Source organism: Eriocheir sinensis, chromosome 22, assembly GCF_024679095.1.
Source record: "Eriocheir sinensis breed Jianghai 21 chromosome 22, ASM2467909v1, whole genome shotgun sequence".
Classification (NCBI taxonomy): domain Eukaryota; kingdom Metazoa; phylum Arthropoda; class Malacostraca; order Decapoda; family Varunidae; genus Eriocheir; species Eriocheir sinensis.
Genome location: NC_066530.1, coordinates 1,749,413 through 1,764,412, shown reverse-complemented (window position 1 = coordinate 1,764,412; position 15,000 = coordinate 1,749,413). Strand labels below are relative to the sequence as shown.

Genomic DNA, 15,000 nt, shown 5'->3' with positions numbered 1-15,000 from the left:
TGGCAATCAATGAATGCATAATTTGAAGTTTTCTGTTCATTATTGAATGTGAAATATTGCGGATATATCATATCATCATTTCAACACACCATGTGTTTGCCGTTAACCAAATAAGGGATCTCAACTTTGTTCTCATTTTTTTAGTTGATTTGCAGCCCAAAACTTAGAAATATTTTTGTTAAGAGTCAACGGAGGTTCCAAGGCCGTTGAAATTAAGTTTGATTGGTGATTTGGGCAGCATGTTGGTAATCTTCCGCCGCTCCGCGATGGCTGAACGTTGTCAGCTGCGTGCCCCAGGACTTGCCGCCGAGTACTCGGGATCAGCACGCCCACACGCCGCCCGCTGGACGGTGGCCTCGCCAGATATCTCGAAAAGTTATTTCCCTAAAAATACTCAAGGGTAGGTCGCTCACCAAATGGTGTGATGAAATTAAAAAGGTTACGGAGCGTTTATATCGGAATTTCAAAGTAGAGACAAATAACAAAACGAATGGGAAAGCCTGAAGCCCAATATCTTGCAGTGGAGCGATACAGGATGATGATGATGATGATGATGATGATGATCATGATGATGATGATAATCATGATGATGATCATGATGAGCATTATGAGGAGTAGGAGAAATAGGAGAAAGATTTGCTATATGTATAGGGTAGTACTTACTACTAGGTCAAGCGCCTATTAGTGAAGAATTGACGCTTCGGATAAATGTCATATTATTATTATTATTACTATTATTATTATTATTATTATTATTATTATTATTATTATTATGTGTGTGTGTGTGTGTGTGTGTGTGTGTATTATTATTATTATTATTATTATTATTATTTATTATTATTATTATTATTATTATTATTATTATTGTGTATGTGTTATTATTATTATTATTATTATTATTATTATTATTATTATTATTATTATTATTATTATTATTATTATTATTATTATTATTATTATTATTATTATTATTATTATTATTATTATTATTATTATTATTATTATTATTATTATTATTATTATTATTATTATTATTATTATTATTATTATTATTGTTATTATTATTATTATTATTATTATTATTATTATTATTATTATTATTATTATTATTATTATTATTATTATTATTATTATTATTATTATTATTATTATTATTATTATTATTACTATATTATTATTATTATTATTATTATTATTATTATTATTATTATTATTATTATTATTATTATTATTATTATTATTATTATTATTATTATTATTATTATTATTATTATTATTATTATTATTATTATTATTATTATTATTATTATTATTATTATTATTATTATTATTATTATTATTATTACTATAGTTATAGTTATTATTATTATTATTATTATTATTATTATTATTATTATTATTATTATTATTATTATCATTATCATTATCATTATTATTATTATTATTATTATTATTATTATTATTATTATTATTAAAATAAAACCTATGACTGACATTAAATAACTGACAGTCAATCGGAGCGAGCTCTATCCTACAAAGCTACGTGTGATGCATGCCCCATACGGGTGTGGACAAGGCTCATTTATATAGCCAGGATCTAGAAGAGCGATAATAACGTAACCTTGCCTCTTCTGAGCTCATTTATCAACTCTTTTTTTTTATTATTCACAACCAACTGCATGTTACAATGTCCCAGGTCAAAAGAAAGTGTAGAAGAATCAGAGGGTAGTTTTTATTCAGCTTGGCAACAGGATCATATACATTCCGTGACGCGTGCATACACAACTACTAAAAAACACGCACCGCTGTTCCTCGCACTTCAAAGCAACGATGCTGTATATAAAATAGATCATGCATATAACAGTTCGAGATTAAAAATGTACATCAAAAATATAATGTGCTTATACTGAAAACAAAAAAAGATACCTGAATTCTTAAGTTCACAACGGTCCTTTTACAGCCCTTTCATGCTGTGTGAGCAGAGACGCCAGGCATTTTACATAAGCGAATGTTTCCCAAATCGTGCTCACCATTGCAATTTGCAATCCTATCAGGAAAACCTCTACTGTTTAACACACACACACACACACACACACACACACACACACACAGACACACACGCACGCCGCGCACGCATACGCATGCACGCACGCAAGCACGCATGCACCGCACGCACGCACGCACGCACCCCCCCCCCCCTCCCGCCCGCATCCCTTCAAACACACACACACACACACACACACACACACACACACACACACACACACACACACACACACATATATATATATATATATATATATATATATATATATATATATATATATATATATATATATATATATATATATATATATATATATATATATATATATATATATATATATATATATATATATATATATATATATATATATATATATATATATATATATATATATATATATATATATATATATATATATATATATTTTTTTTAAGAACAGTTAAACCCGAGATCTTATATGTACATTTAGACAGTGTACAAATATATCAATAAAGATGAATCAAATCAATATTATCTAAAACCTACCAATGTTCATGTTTTTACCCTTGTCAAAATTTTCTCATAAAATCATCAACACAGAATTCTAAGGCGTGCAGGAGCCGGGGCCGGGCGCCGGGACGGTGTGGCAGCGACACTCAGGGACGCCGGGCAGCGCTGAGCCAGGCCCTGGGCTGCTAGGGACAGAAGACTTTCCCGCAGCACGCCGGGTACGGCAGAGATGGAGCCGGCAGAATCTTGCATGGCGGGGAGACCTGCATCGAGGGACATCTGTGGGATATATATGTAGTAAACATTAAGAGAGATAGATCGATAGAAATGGAAATATAAAGCTTGATATGATATGTGTTTTTTTTTTGTTTTGTTTTTTTTACAGGAAAGGGGACAGTTCAAAGGCGTGAACAGTAATGAACTAGACATTGGACACTCTAACGAGTGCAAACCGCCCGCTGCCAACAACACAAACAAAACACGAACAAAAAATTAGCTTTCAAATCCAAAAACTCTGGTCGGAGTGCTCAAAATGTGAAAATATGCATTTTTGACCTCGGTGACCTTGACCTTTGATCTTTTACCTTGAAAAATCGAACTCGTCCGGTGGGGGGCCATTAATAGTCCACCTATGAAGTTTCAACATCCTAGTTGTGAAAATATGCATTTTTGACTTCGGTGACCTTGACCTTTGACCTTGAGCATCAAATTTGTCCTGTGTGGGGCCATTAGTAGTCCAGCTATGAAGTTTCAACATCCTAGCTGTAATGGTTCAAAAGTTATCGTGGTACAGACAAAAAAAAAATTTACACAGCTGAAATCAATACCTTCCGCAAAATTCTTTTGCGGGCGGTAAAAAAAAGCCCGCTACTTACTGCTCCTGAATAGAATACAGAGGAATATATATATATATATATATATATATATATATATATATATATATATATATATATATATATATATATATATATATATATATATATATATATATATATTTTTTTTTTTTAAGTCGTGGCCTATTGCGCCGGTAGGCTTCTTCCCGGTGGATCCTGATGGTCGGCCCAAGGCTTCTTCCCGGTGGAGCCTGATGGTCGGCCCAGCCCGTTCTGGCGCAGGCGAGTGTTTATAGTGGCGCCATCTTGCATTGGCTCATGCTGCCCTCCCGGAGCTCATCTTTAATCCTAGAATCTAGAGTCCGGGCTGATAGGTGGTCTTCTGGACAGCATGTGGGTAGTTTTAAGCGCGTATATATATATATATATATATATATATATATATATATATATATATATATATATATATATATATATATATATATATATATATATATATATATATATATATATATATATATATATATATATATATATATATATATATATATATATATATATATATATATATATATATATATATATATATATATATATATATATATATATATATATATATATATATATATATATATATATATATATATATATATATATATATATATATATATATATATATATATATATATATATATATATATATGTATATATATATATATATATATATATATATATATATATATATATATATATATATATATATATATATATATTTAATGTTAGTGTACTCCGTCCTACTCCGTCAAATTCTCTGATTCCGTCCCTCCACCAGGTCCTATGGCATCTCTGACTTTATGATTTCTGGGATGCTACTCTCTTACCCGGGTTGTCCATTTGTTATCAATTCTGCGCACGATATGGCCTCGCCAAGGAATCATATAATTTTAATCATTGATATAGATTAAATGGGGCAGGTAACTTATCTTCGCTGAGGTTCTACTCCACTGACTAGATCCCATTACTTTTAAAATCTAAATAATACAGATCATTGCATAGAGTCTCAAGAAATGATAAGTGAACGCTGTACTGAATACTATTGGGTTAGTATTGATGTGACTATAGAACAGTCATCTCGGCAGAAGAGGCGGACTGAACTCACGAGTAGTAGTCGATGTACATGTCCTCGCCGTAGCCCGAGCACTGCGCCTCCACGCAGCCCGGCAAGGCCCAGGTGTGTCCGTCCTTCACGCGGATCCCCTTCTCCTCGATGAGACACGTGTCCGGATGCTCTGCAGACAAAAGGGGGCCGTTATGCCCTGCCTGTAACGTGCCACTTCCCTGACTTGTACTCTGCTCGCTCTCATTACTTACCGTGTCTACATCACCACGCATACCTTCTCTCTCACATTCACATTATCTCTCACTTTGTCTTTCATTCACGCCGCCTCTCATAAACTGTCTCCTATATCATGTCGTCTAACGGGCTTTTTTGTCGTTTTTCTTTTTATTATTATTATTATTATTATTTTTTTTTTTTTTTAGGTGCCACCCTTGCTGAGAAAAAAGCCTAAAAATGAGGTACTTGCCTGTAAAATTTTAGTTACATCTGAGTGCTTGTTGTTGTTTGTCGCTGTTCTTTCCAAGTGCTTTATATCACGAGTCAGCCTCTTCAGTTTACATTTCAAAGTGTTTTACCTGGAAGACTTAATTGCATGTTGCCTCTCTTTCTATCTTCTATCGATATTTTCATGCTGACTGCTCTTCTGAACTTGCTAACTGCATGCCTCCCCCCCTCCCGCCGCCCCGCTTCACACGACTTGCTACTCATGCTCATCCCTGTACTGTCCAAACCCCTTATGCAAGAGTCAACCAGCATCTTCACTCTTTCATCCCTCACGCTGGTAAACTCTGGAACAATCTTCCTTCATCTGTATTTCCTCCTGCCTACGACTTGAACTCTTTCAAGAGGAGGGTATCAGGACACCTCTCCTCCCGAAATTGACCTCTCTTTTTGGACACTCCTTTGACCTCTATTCAGGAGCAGTGAGTGGCGGGCTTTTTTTTTTTTTTTTTTTACCCCCTTGAACTGTCTCCTTAGCTGGAAAAAAAAATAATCTTGCATTCATTATCTCTCAGGGTGTCCCTATTATTCATTTCATTTCTTTGTTCACTCCTTACCTGGATCACCGACAAACTCCATGGACACAGCGGCATCAGCGGGGCGAGTAGCCGATATAAACACCAGTGATATCAGTACAGCCTTGGCCAGGACAACAGCACGTGACACCCTCATCTCCATAGCTTAGGAGTACGACTGACTGAGAGGAGTGACCTGAATATTGATAGAGAAGCGTACTACCGTAACATCCGGCTGGGAAAACCTCGTGGCGGGAATGAAAAGTAGAGCTAATTGCCGGATGGTGGGCGCCGTGTCCCATTCTGGCAGGCTTACAATATCGCCTCCTAAATTGTGTGTGTGGGGGAGGAGGAGGTGTATGTGTATTTGTGTGGGGGTTTGGGTGTGGGTTTGTGTGGGGGGAGGGCGTTTACAATAAAAGAAGCAGCTCAAGGGCAAAAAGAGTAAAACATAACCAAAAACCCTGGCAAGTAAGGAGAGTTATCGTCAGAAGACCGTCAGACCACAAAAGAATAACCATATCAAAAGCATCGATCCTACTTGGAAGAGGTAAAAAAAAAAAAGCTAACCGCGTATGAAATAAATAACTTTCTTGTAGTAATAATCTACTTTTTTGAAAGGAAATAAAGAAATTAGTAAGATTCGTTCAGAGGTGTAATTTGACTGAGCGGCGTCAGCGGGCGAATAGCCGATATAAGCAGCAGTAATGACAGTGCACCCTTGGCCCGGAGAACAGCACGTGACATCATGATCTCCATAGCTTAGAAGTACGACTGACTGGGAGGAGTGATCTGAATGTCTACAGTCTGGCATAATACTCACGAAGAATATCTATAAAAGTATTTGTTTCGAATCTCGAGTCAGTGCGGATGGCCTGGGCGCATTCATGCAATTCGGTGGCGCCCAGCTGCACACGACTTCTTTCTACTTGACAAAGCATGTGTCTGCTAACTCTGGAATTAAATAAATAGCCTTGAATTTGTATGCCAATATAGATAGCCCCTTGTGATACGAAAATAATTTTCCTCCCTAAACGCAATGAAAAGCATAATCATCTAAAAAGCGTACTATTTGTTTTATCTTCTGCATTTGAACCTCGAGTTATAACGTTGGAAAGATACTTGTTATTATAAAGCTTTTTTTTTTCCTCTGTCGACGTTTCCGTCCGAAATACAACGGGTCTCTGTCCGAGAGGGCGAGATGCAGATGTACCGTCATCAAGAGCACTGACTGCCACCAGCAAAGCTCGCAGCATCCCCGTCCCTGCAGCTCTAGGTCACGACAGCTTGCAAGGTCCCTTAATATATAAATGCCTTAGTACTTTCACTTCCGGTAAATAAAACATACCGTTGTGGTAAAAGGAATAAATCAGGCACTAAACTGGAATGATCCTTTGTACATAGCTTTGATGTTATCAGATGTAATGACTGTTTCAGAAAACCGATCAAAGCAGCACGCAATTGTATACATTCAGAAAATAGTGTGAGCTATTAGATCACAATGCTTTACGTATATATTTGACATCATACGTGTATATGGAGATGGTATTTTTTACGTCGCTGACCTCTTTCTTTTGAGGCAGCAACATGACTGTGGCTGAGTCGTTGCGCAAGGCATGGCTTTTTGGCCGCCCTGCATTATTTTCAGTATTTCTTTTCGATTTTTATTGGTGGTGGCGTTGATCGCTGTGCCGTGCTCTTAAGTAATCTGTTTGTCACCACAAACTCACCACTTTTTGCTCCTTCTGTGGTATCTATCATTTGCTTCCACAGAATGTTCAGGTAGATAAGTATCCTTCAGGCCACGCGTAACAACCTTCGCCATCGCTAGATAATATAATAATTTTATGTTTCAAAAAGCCTCGACGTGTTACCTTCACGTTTTGTGCAAGTTAAAACTAAAAGAAAAGGAGCATGATCAGGCAATGATCTGCGATTCGGATTAACGAATTATGGCCAGGACCTCCCAGCCGCCATCAATTAAAAGCATGAGCCCCTACAGTCACCAAACAGATGACTCAGACAGGGGAGGCTCGGGGAATGTTCATTCATCCATCATCTGCCTGGCGTAATGAATCAGATGGGTCACTGCTTACTCATCAGTCCACTCACAGTGTCATGCACCTGGGGTCTGGAAAGTTAGTAACCCTTTTTTATCACCCTCTCGATGTCACCCTTGTGCTATAAGAGCATTTTGTTTTATAACTTAAATGTTACATTGAGTATCAGTAAAGATATTTTGTGACTTTATATGGGCAGCTTTGCTTAGAAGCTCAGTATAATAATACGGAGACGAAAATTCTTTTTTCTTATGATTTATGATGCGGATCGGCGCCGTCTAACATCCACAATCCCACGTGCTTTCATACTCAAAACAAGAGAACGGGAGCAGTCAAATCGCTGCCACCTTAAGACAGATTCACTCGACCCGTTGTGGTTCCGACAAGTAGACCGCAGGCGGACCGCCATAAAACATTTGTGTATTCACACGACACGTTCCCGACCCGTACTCCTTGGGTCAATGGTCAAGTTTACAGGAAGTTCATGGTCAGTAAGTCACTGGACATGGGGAGGTTGGTGGCCATGCTTTTTCTATTAGAGGAGGAATAATGAAAAAGTTTGCGGAAAGAGGAAAAGGTTATGGGTCCACCAGTCACTGAAAATGATAAAATTCGAAGGGGGATATTGGGCGCTCTATGAATAACTTGTTGATAATGGAGTCAAATTCCACCAATACTTCAGAATCTCTCAAGTCTAGGTTCCGTTAGCTGCTGCAAAATATTGAAATTGACTTGGCCAAGATGAACACAAACAGCTGAAAAGCAATGTCTCCAAAAGAGAGACTAGTAGTTTGTTTGTAGAAAGAGAAAAAAATAAATGTTATATGGCTTTTAATGTTATGAAAAGTAATCTAAATGTTATTTATGTAACCTTATTTCAAACGGACAAAGACAGGGCTGGCAATGAGTTATGGCTCTGGTACCAGAAACACCAACAGCTAACTCCTGAATTTCGCAAGATCCAGAAACTTGGTATCGGAGACTGGAGCTGCACCGAGATCTGAGCAGGCAGGTTTCACGTCCGGTAAGTCAATTGTTGGCAGTATCGTGGCGCCTCGCGTGTGCTGGTGCAGCGCAGACGTGAGTTTTCCTAGACGATATTTAAAGTCTACGCTATAAGACAGGATTCTGAGGCATTTGATAGTTCTATTTTTTCATACAAGCGAAAAAAAAAATATATATTATATAAAAATTCTTTATAACTTTCTGCAGAGTTGTTTTAGTCAGATCATACTCAGATAATGAGATCTATTTCATTCGGTAAACATAAAAGCCATTGTATAGTTCTTATTGTGTGTCATTCACTAATGCTGACCGCTTGTTGGGCTAGCTTAGAGATTCATACCAACAGGTCGATGGGCACGGCTGGGCCCTCACCCCCCACACATCCCTTCCCTCTTGCTTGGGGAACAGTAGCCGCCCCCTCTGTGTTGAAAACTTTCCGGCCCAAGCAGAGCGCGAAGCTCATCCTGGCTGGTAGCAGTTTGAGTAAGTTACTAACACTTAGAGTGAACGTGCACTTGCGCGCGCTAGTGTGTGTGTGTGTGTGTGTGTGTGTGTGTGTGTGTGTGTGTGTGTGTGTGTGTGTGTAAGTGTGTGTGTGTGCGTGTGTGTGTGTGTGTGTGTGTGTGTGTGTGTGTTTATGTTTATGTTAACCTTCAAAGAAAGGCATGGAGTGCATGATATCAGGGAGCTTAAGGAGAATTGAAGGAATGAAGTGATGCTTTGGAAATGAGAAGTTCTTTCCTCCTCCTCCTCCTCCTCCTCCTCAACAGTTACGGCCTTCAAGAATAGATTAGACAAGTATTTTGAATCCAACCAGCAACTAAGATATTACTCATTGTCGTAATAACGTTAAGTTCTTTCGAATACTGGTGCTCTTGACCGTTTTTATCGCCCGGTTAGTGATAGCATTAATGGTAGATCTTTCCTTTTTCCTACATAATTTCCATGCAGTTTTTCCATGCTGCATGGTTCTTTTTCCTTTCCTGCCAGATTTGGCTGGAGGGATGTGGGGGTGGGGAAGAGCCTTTGCTGTCCTTCATCTTCCACCTTTGATTAGATTAGATAGTTAGTGTAGCTTGTCACAAACAGCTTCTTAAGGACCGTCAGGTCTGCTGTTGTTTGTTCTTGCTTTGTGTTCTTTTGTGTTCCTCCTCCTCCTCCTTCGGCCATACCGCTCGGTCCCTCTGTTAATCAAAACTTTTCTCGCTCCCACAAATGGACGTCCTTTGTCTGGCGATGGAGAAAGACGGTCGGCACTTAGCACACCGAGTCTTGTCCATCACCAGCGAGAGCAAAAACTCGAGTGTGTGTTGTTGATGTGTTTAATGTATTCACGGTGGAGGTGTTTGTTTGTCTTTAGCATATTGGAGAACGTGGTCGCTTTTTTTCTCCTTTTTATCTCAAGGTATTGGAATGCTTATTTTTCTTCACTGAATCTCTAAAACGTTCCTTCAGAGTAAAATTAAAAATTCCCCGCCACACCACCACGATCCTTTTCTTTAAGTATCGTTAATAATTTACTTTGATTAAAAAAGCGAACGAACATGAAAATGGAACTGGGATCAAGTTTTAGTCTACTTTTTTACTAGTGCCCGAAAGAGACCTTGTTATTTTTTATTCACTTTAATTGAACGTATGAATTTGTACGCCAAAATCTTCATGCACTCTTTCTACTTCTGCAAATACTCAGTTAACTCCTTTAATGGAAAACGAACTGTACTCGTATATTTTTTTCCTTAAATATAAAAATACGCAATTGTGGAAGAAGATCGAAACTTTACATTTTACACCAACAGGATTTTGGGGTCAGTAACATAGCATTTATATTTTCCTTTGAAGTAATGGAAAAAACGGCGATTTGAATGATGAATAGAAAGTTTAATCTTGGGTGAAGATATTTTTTGTGAGCATCTAAATTACGCATGACATTTTTGATTACTTGAAAAAAAAATCCCGATATAAAAAGTGGAACTGAAATTCACACGCTGGGTCAGCTTTTTGTATTTCATTTTTTTCATTTTCACTTCTAGTCGTGATTTTTACCTTTTTTCTATAAAAAACACACAAATGATATCATGGTATGATTATATTGATCTTTATTTCAGGAAAAGATTGAGAGCCAAAGGGAAAAAAAGACGCCAATAAGAAAACTGTAAAAAAAAGAGGACGTGTACTTTTTTTTGTGTAGCATATAGTTCCCTCATATTCTCATTACTAACCTTAATTCCGCTGAATGCCTCCAGAGACTTTATGAATAGCCAGGCCGGAAAAGGTAACGGATAGAAAATAACAAAGCAGAACTGCACCACAAATGGAAGAAAGGGGAAAACTATCGAAAGAAACATAAGAAAAGAAAACGAATATGCAGAAATGTAAAGTGAATCGAAAAACATTTATTTACGATGGATGGGCGGGAAGATCATCAGGCATCATATAAGAATTAATTTATAATCAGCGAGGGAGGTAATTTTTCCTTCAGAACACACAGATATTTGAAAACGATCTAAAAGGTAGGACATTTTCAGCAGCATCCATCCTCTCTCTAGTTTTTGCTCGTTCTCTTTTTTTATCGTTCACAAGGACACATATTTTTGGGGGCGACGAGCACGTTACCTTTCACATCAGAGAGGAGTTTAATGTGAAGCACTTACACTCACCGTCTTGAAGAGCCCAGTAAACTATAACCGTTCGAGAACTTTTAGCGCCAGCAATAAAGTTCCTCGCCACTCGCAGCAAACTTGATCGGGACTTGAGTTGGCGGACGATAAAATGAGAGGCAAAAGTTCAGTTAAGTGGATAGTCAAGGATCATAGAGCATGGAGGCAAAAAAAAAAAAAAAAAAAAAAATTGCACGAGCAGAAAGCGTGAAGAAGGGACTTTTAAAGGTCTAAGGAAGGGAGGAAAAGAAGTGGAGAGAAAAAATAGAATGCCTAGAGGAAAATTGACGGTAATGGATGGCGTCAAAAAATCAATGTGAGTGGCACAGAGAAATATTGAAGCTTTTACGATGAGCCGGAGAGAGGTTAGTGAGGTGGGAAAGGACTATCCATGAGAGAGAGAGAGAGAGAGAGAGAGAGAGAGAGAGAGAGAGAGAGAGAGAGAGAGAGAGAGAGAGAGAGAGAGAGAGAGAGAGAGAGAGAGAGAGAGAGAGAGAGAGAGAGAGAGAGAGAGAGAGAGAGAGAGAGAGAGAGAGAGAGAGAGAGAGAGAGAGAGAGAGAGAGAGAGAGAGAGAGAGAGAGAGAGAGAGAGAGAGAGAGAGAGAGACTTTGCAACGAGCTTCTTTGTTGCTTTCTTTTGCACTTTCGGGGTCGCTGGTACACATCAGTCACTGGTCTATTTACGGTCTTGCTTATTTCTTCCCTTACTTTCTTTGTACTTTTTCTTTTGTTTCGGTTTCAATACGTAGGCACTGCTGGGAGGGGACGATGTTTGCTAGGATAGTCCATTCCCTTGTTGTCGTGTGTCTCCGCTCTTCCCAGTCCAGCACCCTCAGGTATGCTCGGAAAATAGGTATTTCTTTACTTTCCTTAACTGTTACACAACATAGCCTAATTTTGATTGCATCATTGAAATAAGTAGTGACTGTTTAACTATAAAATTACTTTAAAAACGATAAATTAAAAGCAACGGGTGATTACGACGAGCAAAATTCAATAAGATTTATAGCACTTTTTAATTAGTATCAGTATTTGTAGTAAATATTTAATTCAGCTTGGATTAAAGTTATAGTTCGTACATAAAGCTGTCCCAGATACGATGGCCATTTCAGATTTGAGATAAAGTTCAGGAGACAGCGAGGGTTGTATATGTATGTTGCATCCAGAGTGACCAACCTGATGATGAGAGAGTGTGGCACCAGAGGACTTTTGCCAGATCGGGAAAGTTTTACACATTATGCCATAGTATTTCTGAAGCTGGAAGTTGATATAAGAACATAAGAACATTAGAACGTAAGGAGTCTGTGAATAAACATTGCTTAGCTTTGTGAGTCAGGATGATATTGAGCTGTGTATCGCTTTAAGACCATTTACTCCTGATATCATGTAATTCAATAGTGCAAACGAGTTCCTTACATAATTCATATATATTTATACGAGCATAGATGGTAAAAGAAGTTACTGATGGTCAATTAGTCATCACATTTTCAGATCATTTAACATCTGCCACGCTGATCATAAGGTGTTATGGGGTCAGTTCCGAGTCGTATACTGCTTTTTGTGCAGCAGAGGAAGAAGACTTTTCGGAGGGGACGATAGAGCATTAAGAGAATGGCTGTCGAAGGGAGGAAAGGAGGAAGGTGTGTGTTCGAGGTGGCGTGAGTGAAGGGAATGAGAGGAAAGCTGTGAGAAGGGATGAGTGAGAAGAAATGAAAGCGGGACCGGAGAGGGTGAGTGATGAGAGAGAGAGAGAGAGAGAGGCGTTCTTTTTCCATTTCTACAACAAAAGAGGCAGCTCAAGGTGTGTGTGTGTGTATGTGTGTGTGTGTTTACGTCGAAGCCTGAAGCACCGGTAGGCTTTCTCGAGGGGCCTGGTGGTTGGCCCGAGCCCGTCTTGGTGCAGGCAAGTGTTTATAGAGGCGCCATCTTTTCTTGGCTCATGCTGCCCCTCGGAGCTCATTCTTGAATGACTTGGACGGTTCTTCTAGAGTCCGGGTTGACGGGTGGTCTTCAGGGCAGCATGTGGGTAGTCTTAGGCCACTCGGCGGTGACTGAAAAATCCCAGGTGGTAGCGACGGATTTGAACCCGCGTTGTCCAGAACGCGGTGAATGCGGTGCCCGCACGCTAACCACTCAGCCACCGCCTACCCATGTGTGTGTGTGTGTGTGTGTGTGTGTGTGTGTGTGTGTGTGTGTGTGTGGACATATATATATATATATATATATATATATATATATATATATATATATATATATATATATATATATATATATATATATATATATATATATATATATATATATATATATATATATATATATATATATATATATATATATATATATATATATATATAATGTTTCCTTTAAAAACTGTTGTGAAGTTTAGAGTTTTTGTTCGCGAAAATAAGAAGAGCAGGTTTTCCTTCCTCCTCCTCCCTCCGCGCCGTCCATCACTTCGGTTCCCGCGTTCTCTTTAATCAGTTTCGGCAAATCTTTTCGTGCTGGGGTTCGAGGCATCTGTCAGGATTATAAGTTTAGCGAAGGAATACGAAAAACGAAACACTTTGCCCCAAGTTTAATCGGCACTGCTGGTTTGAGGAAAGGATTGAATAAAAGTAAAAATGATCGCAAATGAGAAAACGGAGAAGTAAAGAAAATACGGAAAAAAAATATTTGAAATATGTATTGTGAGAGAGGGTTAAAAGGCAGTTCAGGAGAGTTTATTATTAAATTGGAAGGAAATAGGAAGCCGTTTAGAAGCAAAAGGGGAGGAAGCCACGAGGTGCTGGTGATAAGAGAGGAAAGAAAGAACATATAGAAAATAATAAAGGAGAGGAAGAAGGAGTGAGTTTGAAGTGAAGAGAGAAAGAAGGGAGTTAAAGGCGTGGAGGAAAAGGTCAAAAAGTTAGTAAAGAGAAGAGTTTACGAGGCAGCAGAAAACGAGAAAAACAAGAAGTGAGGTTAAGTAGAAAAGAAGATAGCTGAAGAGAAAAGAAGTGACTAAAGTAAACGGAAAGAAGAAATAATGGTAAAATACGAAGTGAAAGTATAAGCAGGATACCGAGAGAGATGGGAAGAAGAGAAACTTGAATGATATAGACGCAGAAAAAGGAGAAATTAGAACCATGCACTAGGAATAAACGAAAACCTTGTAGGACGTAGCAAATAAACTTAAAGAAGAGAAGGAAAGAAACGAAACTAAAATCGAGATGGAGAAAGATAAAACGAAGGGCGGAAAATAAAATAGGAGAGAGAATTGGAAAAGTAAAAATAAAGTTGCAAATAAGCTCAAAGAAGGGAGAGAAAGAACGAAGCATAAAGAGATCAAGAAAGGAAGAATGTCGTACGTGGAAAAAATACAGGTAAAGAATCAGGAAAGTAAAAAAAGAGACATATAAAAGAAAGGGAAAGGAAAAGAGGAACTGAAAGCATAAAAGGCGGACGAGAAAAGAAACTTAGAGCGTGTAAATGGAGGGCTAATGTAGAAAGTTTCAGAGCCTATAGAACGAAAAGAAGGAAGCAGAAGGAATGAAGGAAAAAATATGGTTGTTTAGCGAGGCGTCAGGAATACGAGAGTGGCAAAGAAAGATATTATGGCTCTTAGGCTAAGCTGAAGGGAGGCTAGTGAGGAGGAAAAAGACCGTCGTAGAAGAGGAAAAGACTGTCGTAGAAGAGGAAAAAAGACTGTCGTAGAAGAGGAAAAAAGACTGTCGTAGAAGAGGAAAAAGACTGTCGTAGAAGAGGAAAAGACTGTCGTAGAAGAGGAAAAG

At 38.1% G+C, this 15,000-nt stretch overlaps 2 protein-coding genes across 2 annotated transcripts in view; one reads left to right on the top strand and one right to left on the bottom strand.

Moving 5' to 3' along the window:
* Nucleotides 1–15,000, top strand: part of LOC127001913 (putative neural-cadherin 2) — a 164,488-nt gene that overhangs the window by 25,081 nt on the left and 124,407 nt on the right. The window lies entirely within an intron of this gene.
* Nucleotides 2,466–5,715, bottom strand: LOC127001917 (venom toxin OcyC11-like). The gene is made up of 3 exons (XM_050867167.1): nt 5,548–5,715; nt 4,529–4,658; nt 2,466–2,815 (listed from the first exon to the last, which is right to left on the bottom strand). The coding sequence occupies exons 1-3, from the start codon at nt 5,666–5,668 to the stop codon at nt 2,722–2,724; spliced, it is 345 nt and encodes a 114-aa protein (XP_050723124.1). The 5' UTR covers nt 5,669–5,715; the 3' UTR covers nt 2,466–2,721.

Coding starts and splice junctions, on each gene's coding strand:
- LOC127001917 (XM_050867167.1), bottom strand. CDS start 5,668: ATGGAGATGAGGGTGTCACGTGCTGTTGTCCTGGCCAAGGCTGTACTG. Junction 4,659..5,547: donor GGAGTTTGTCGGTGATCCAG/GTAAGGAGTGAA, acceptor TTTTGTCTGCAG/AGCATCCGGACACGTGTCTC. Junction 2,816..4,528: donor ATGTACATCGACTACTACTC/GTGAGTTCAGTC, acceptor TATATCCCACAG/ATGTCCCTCGATGCAGGTCT.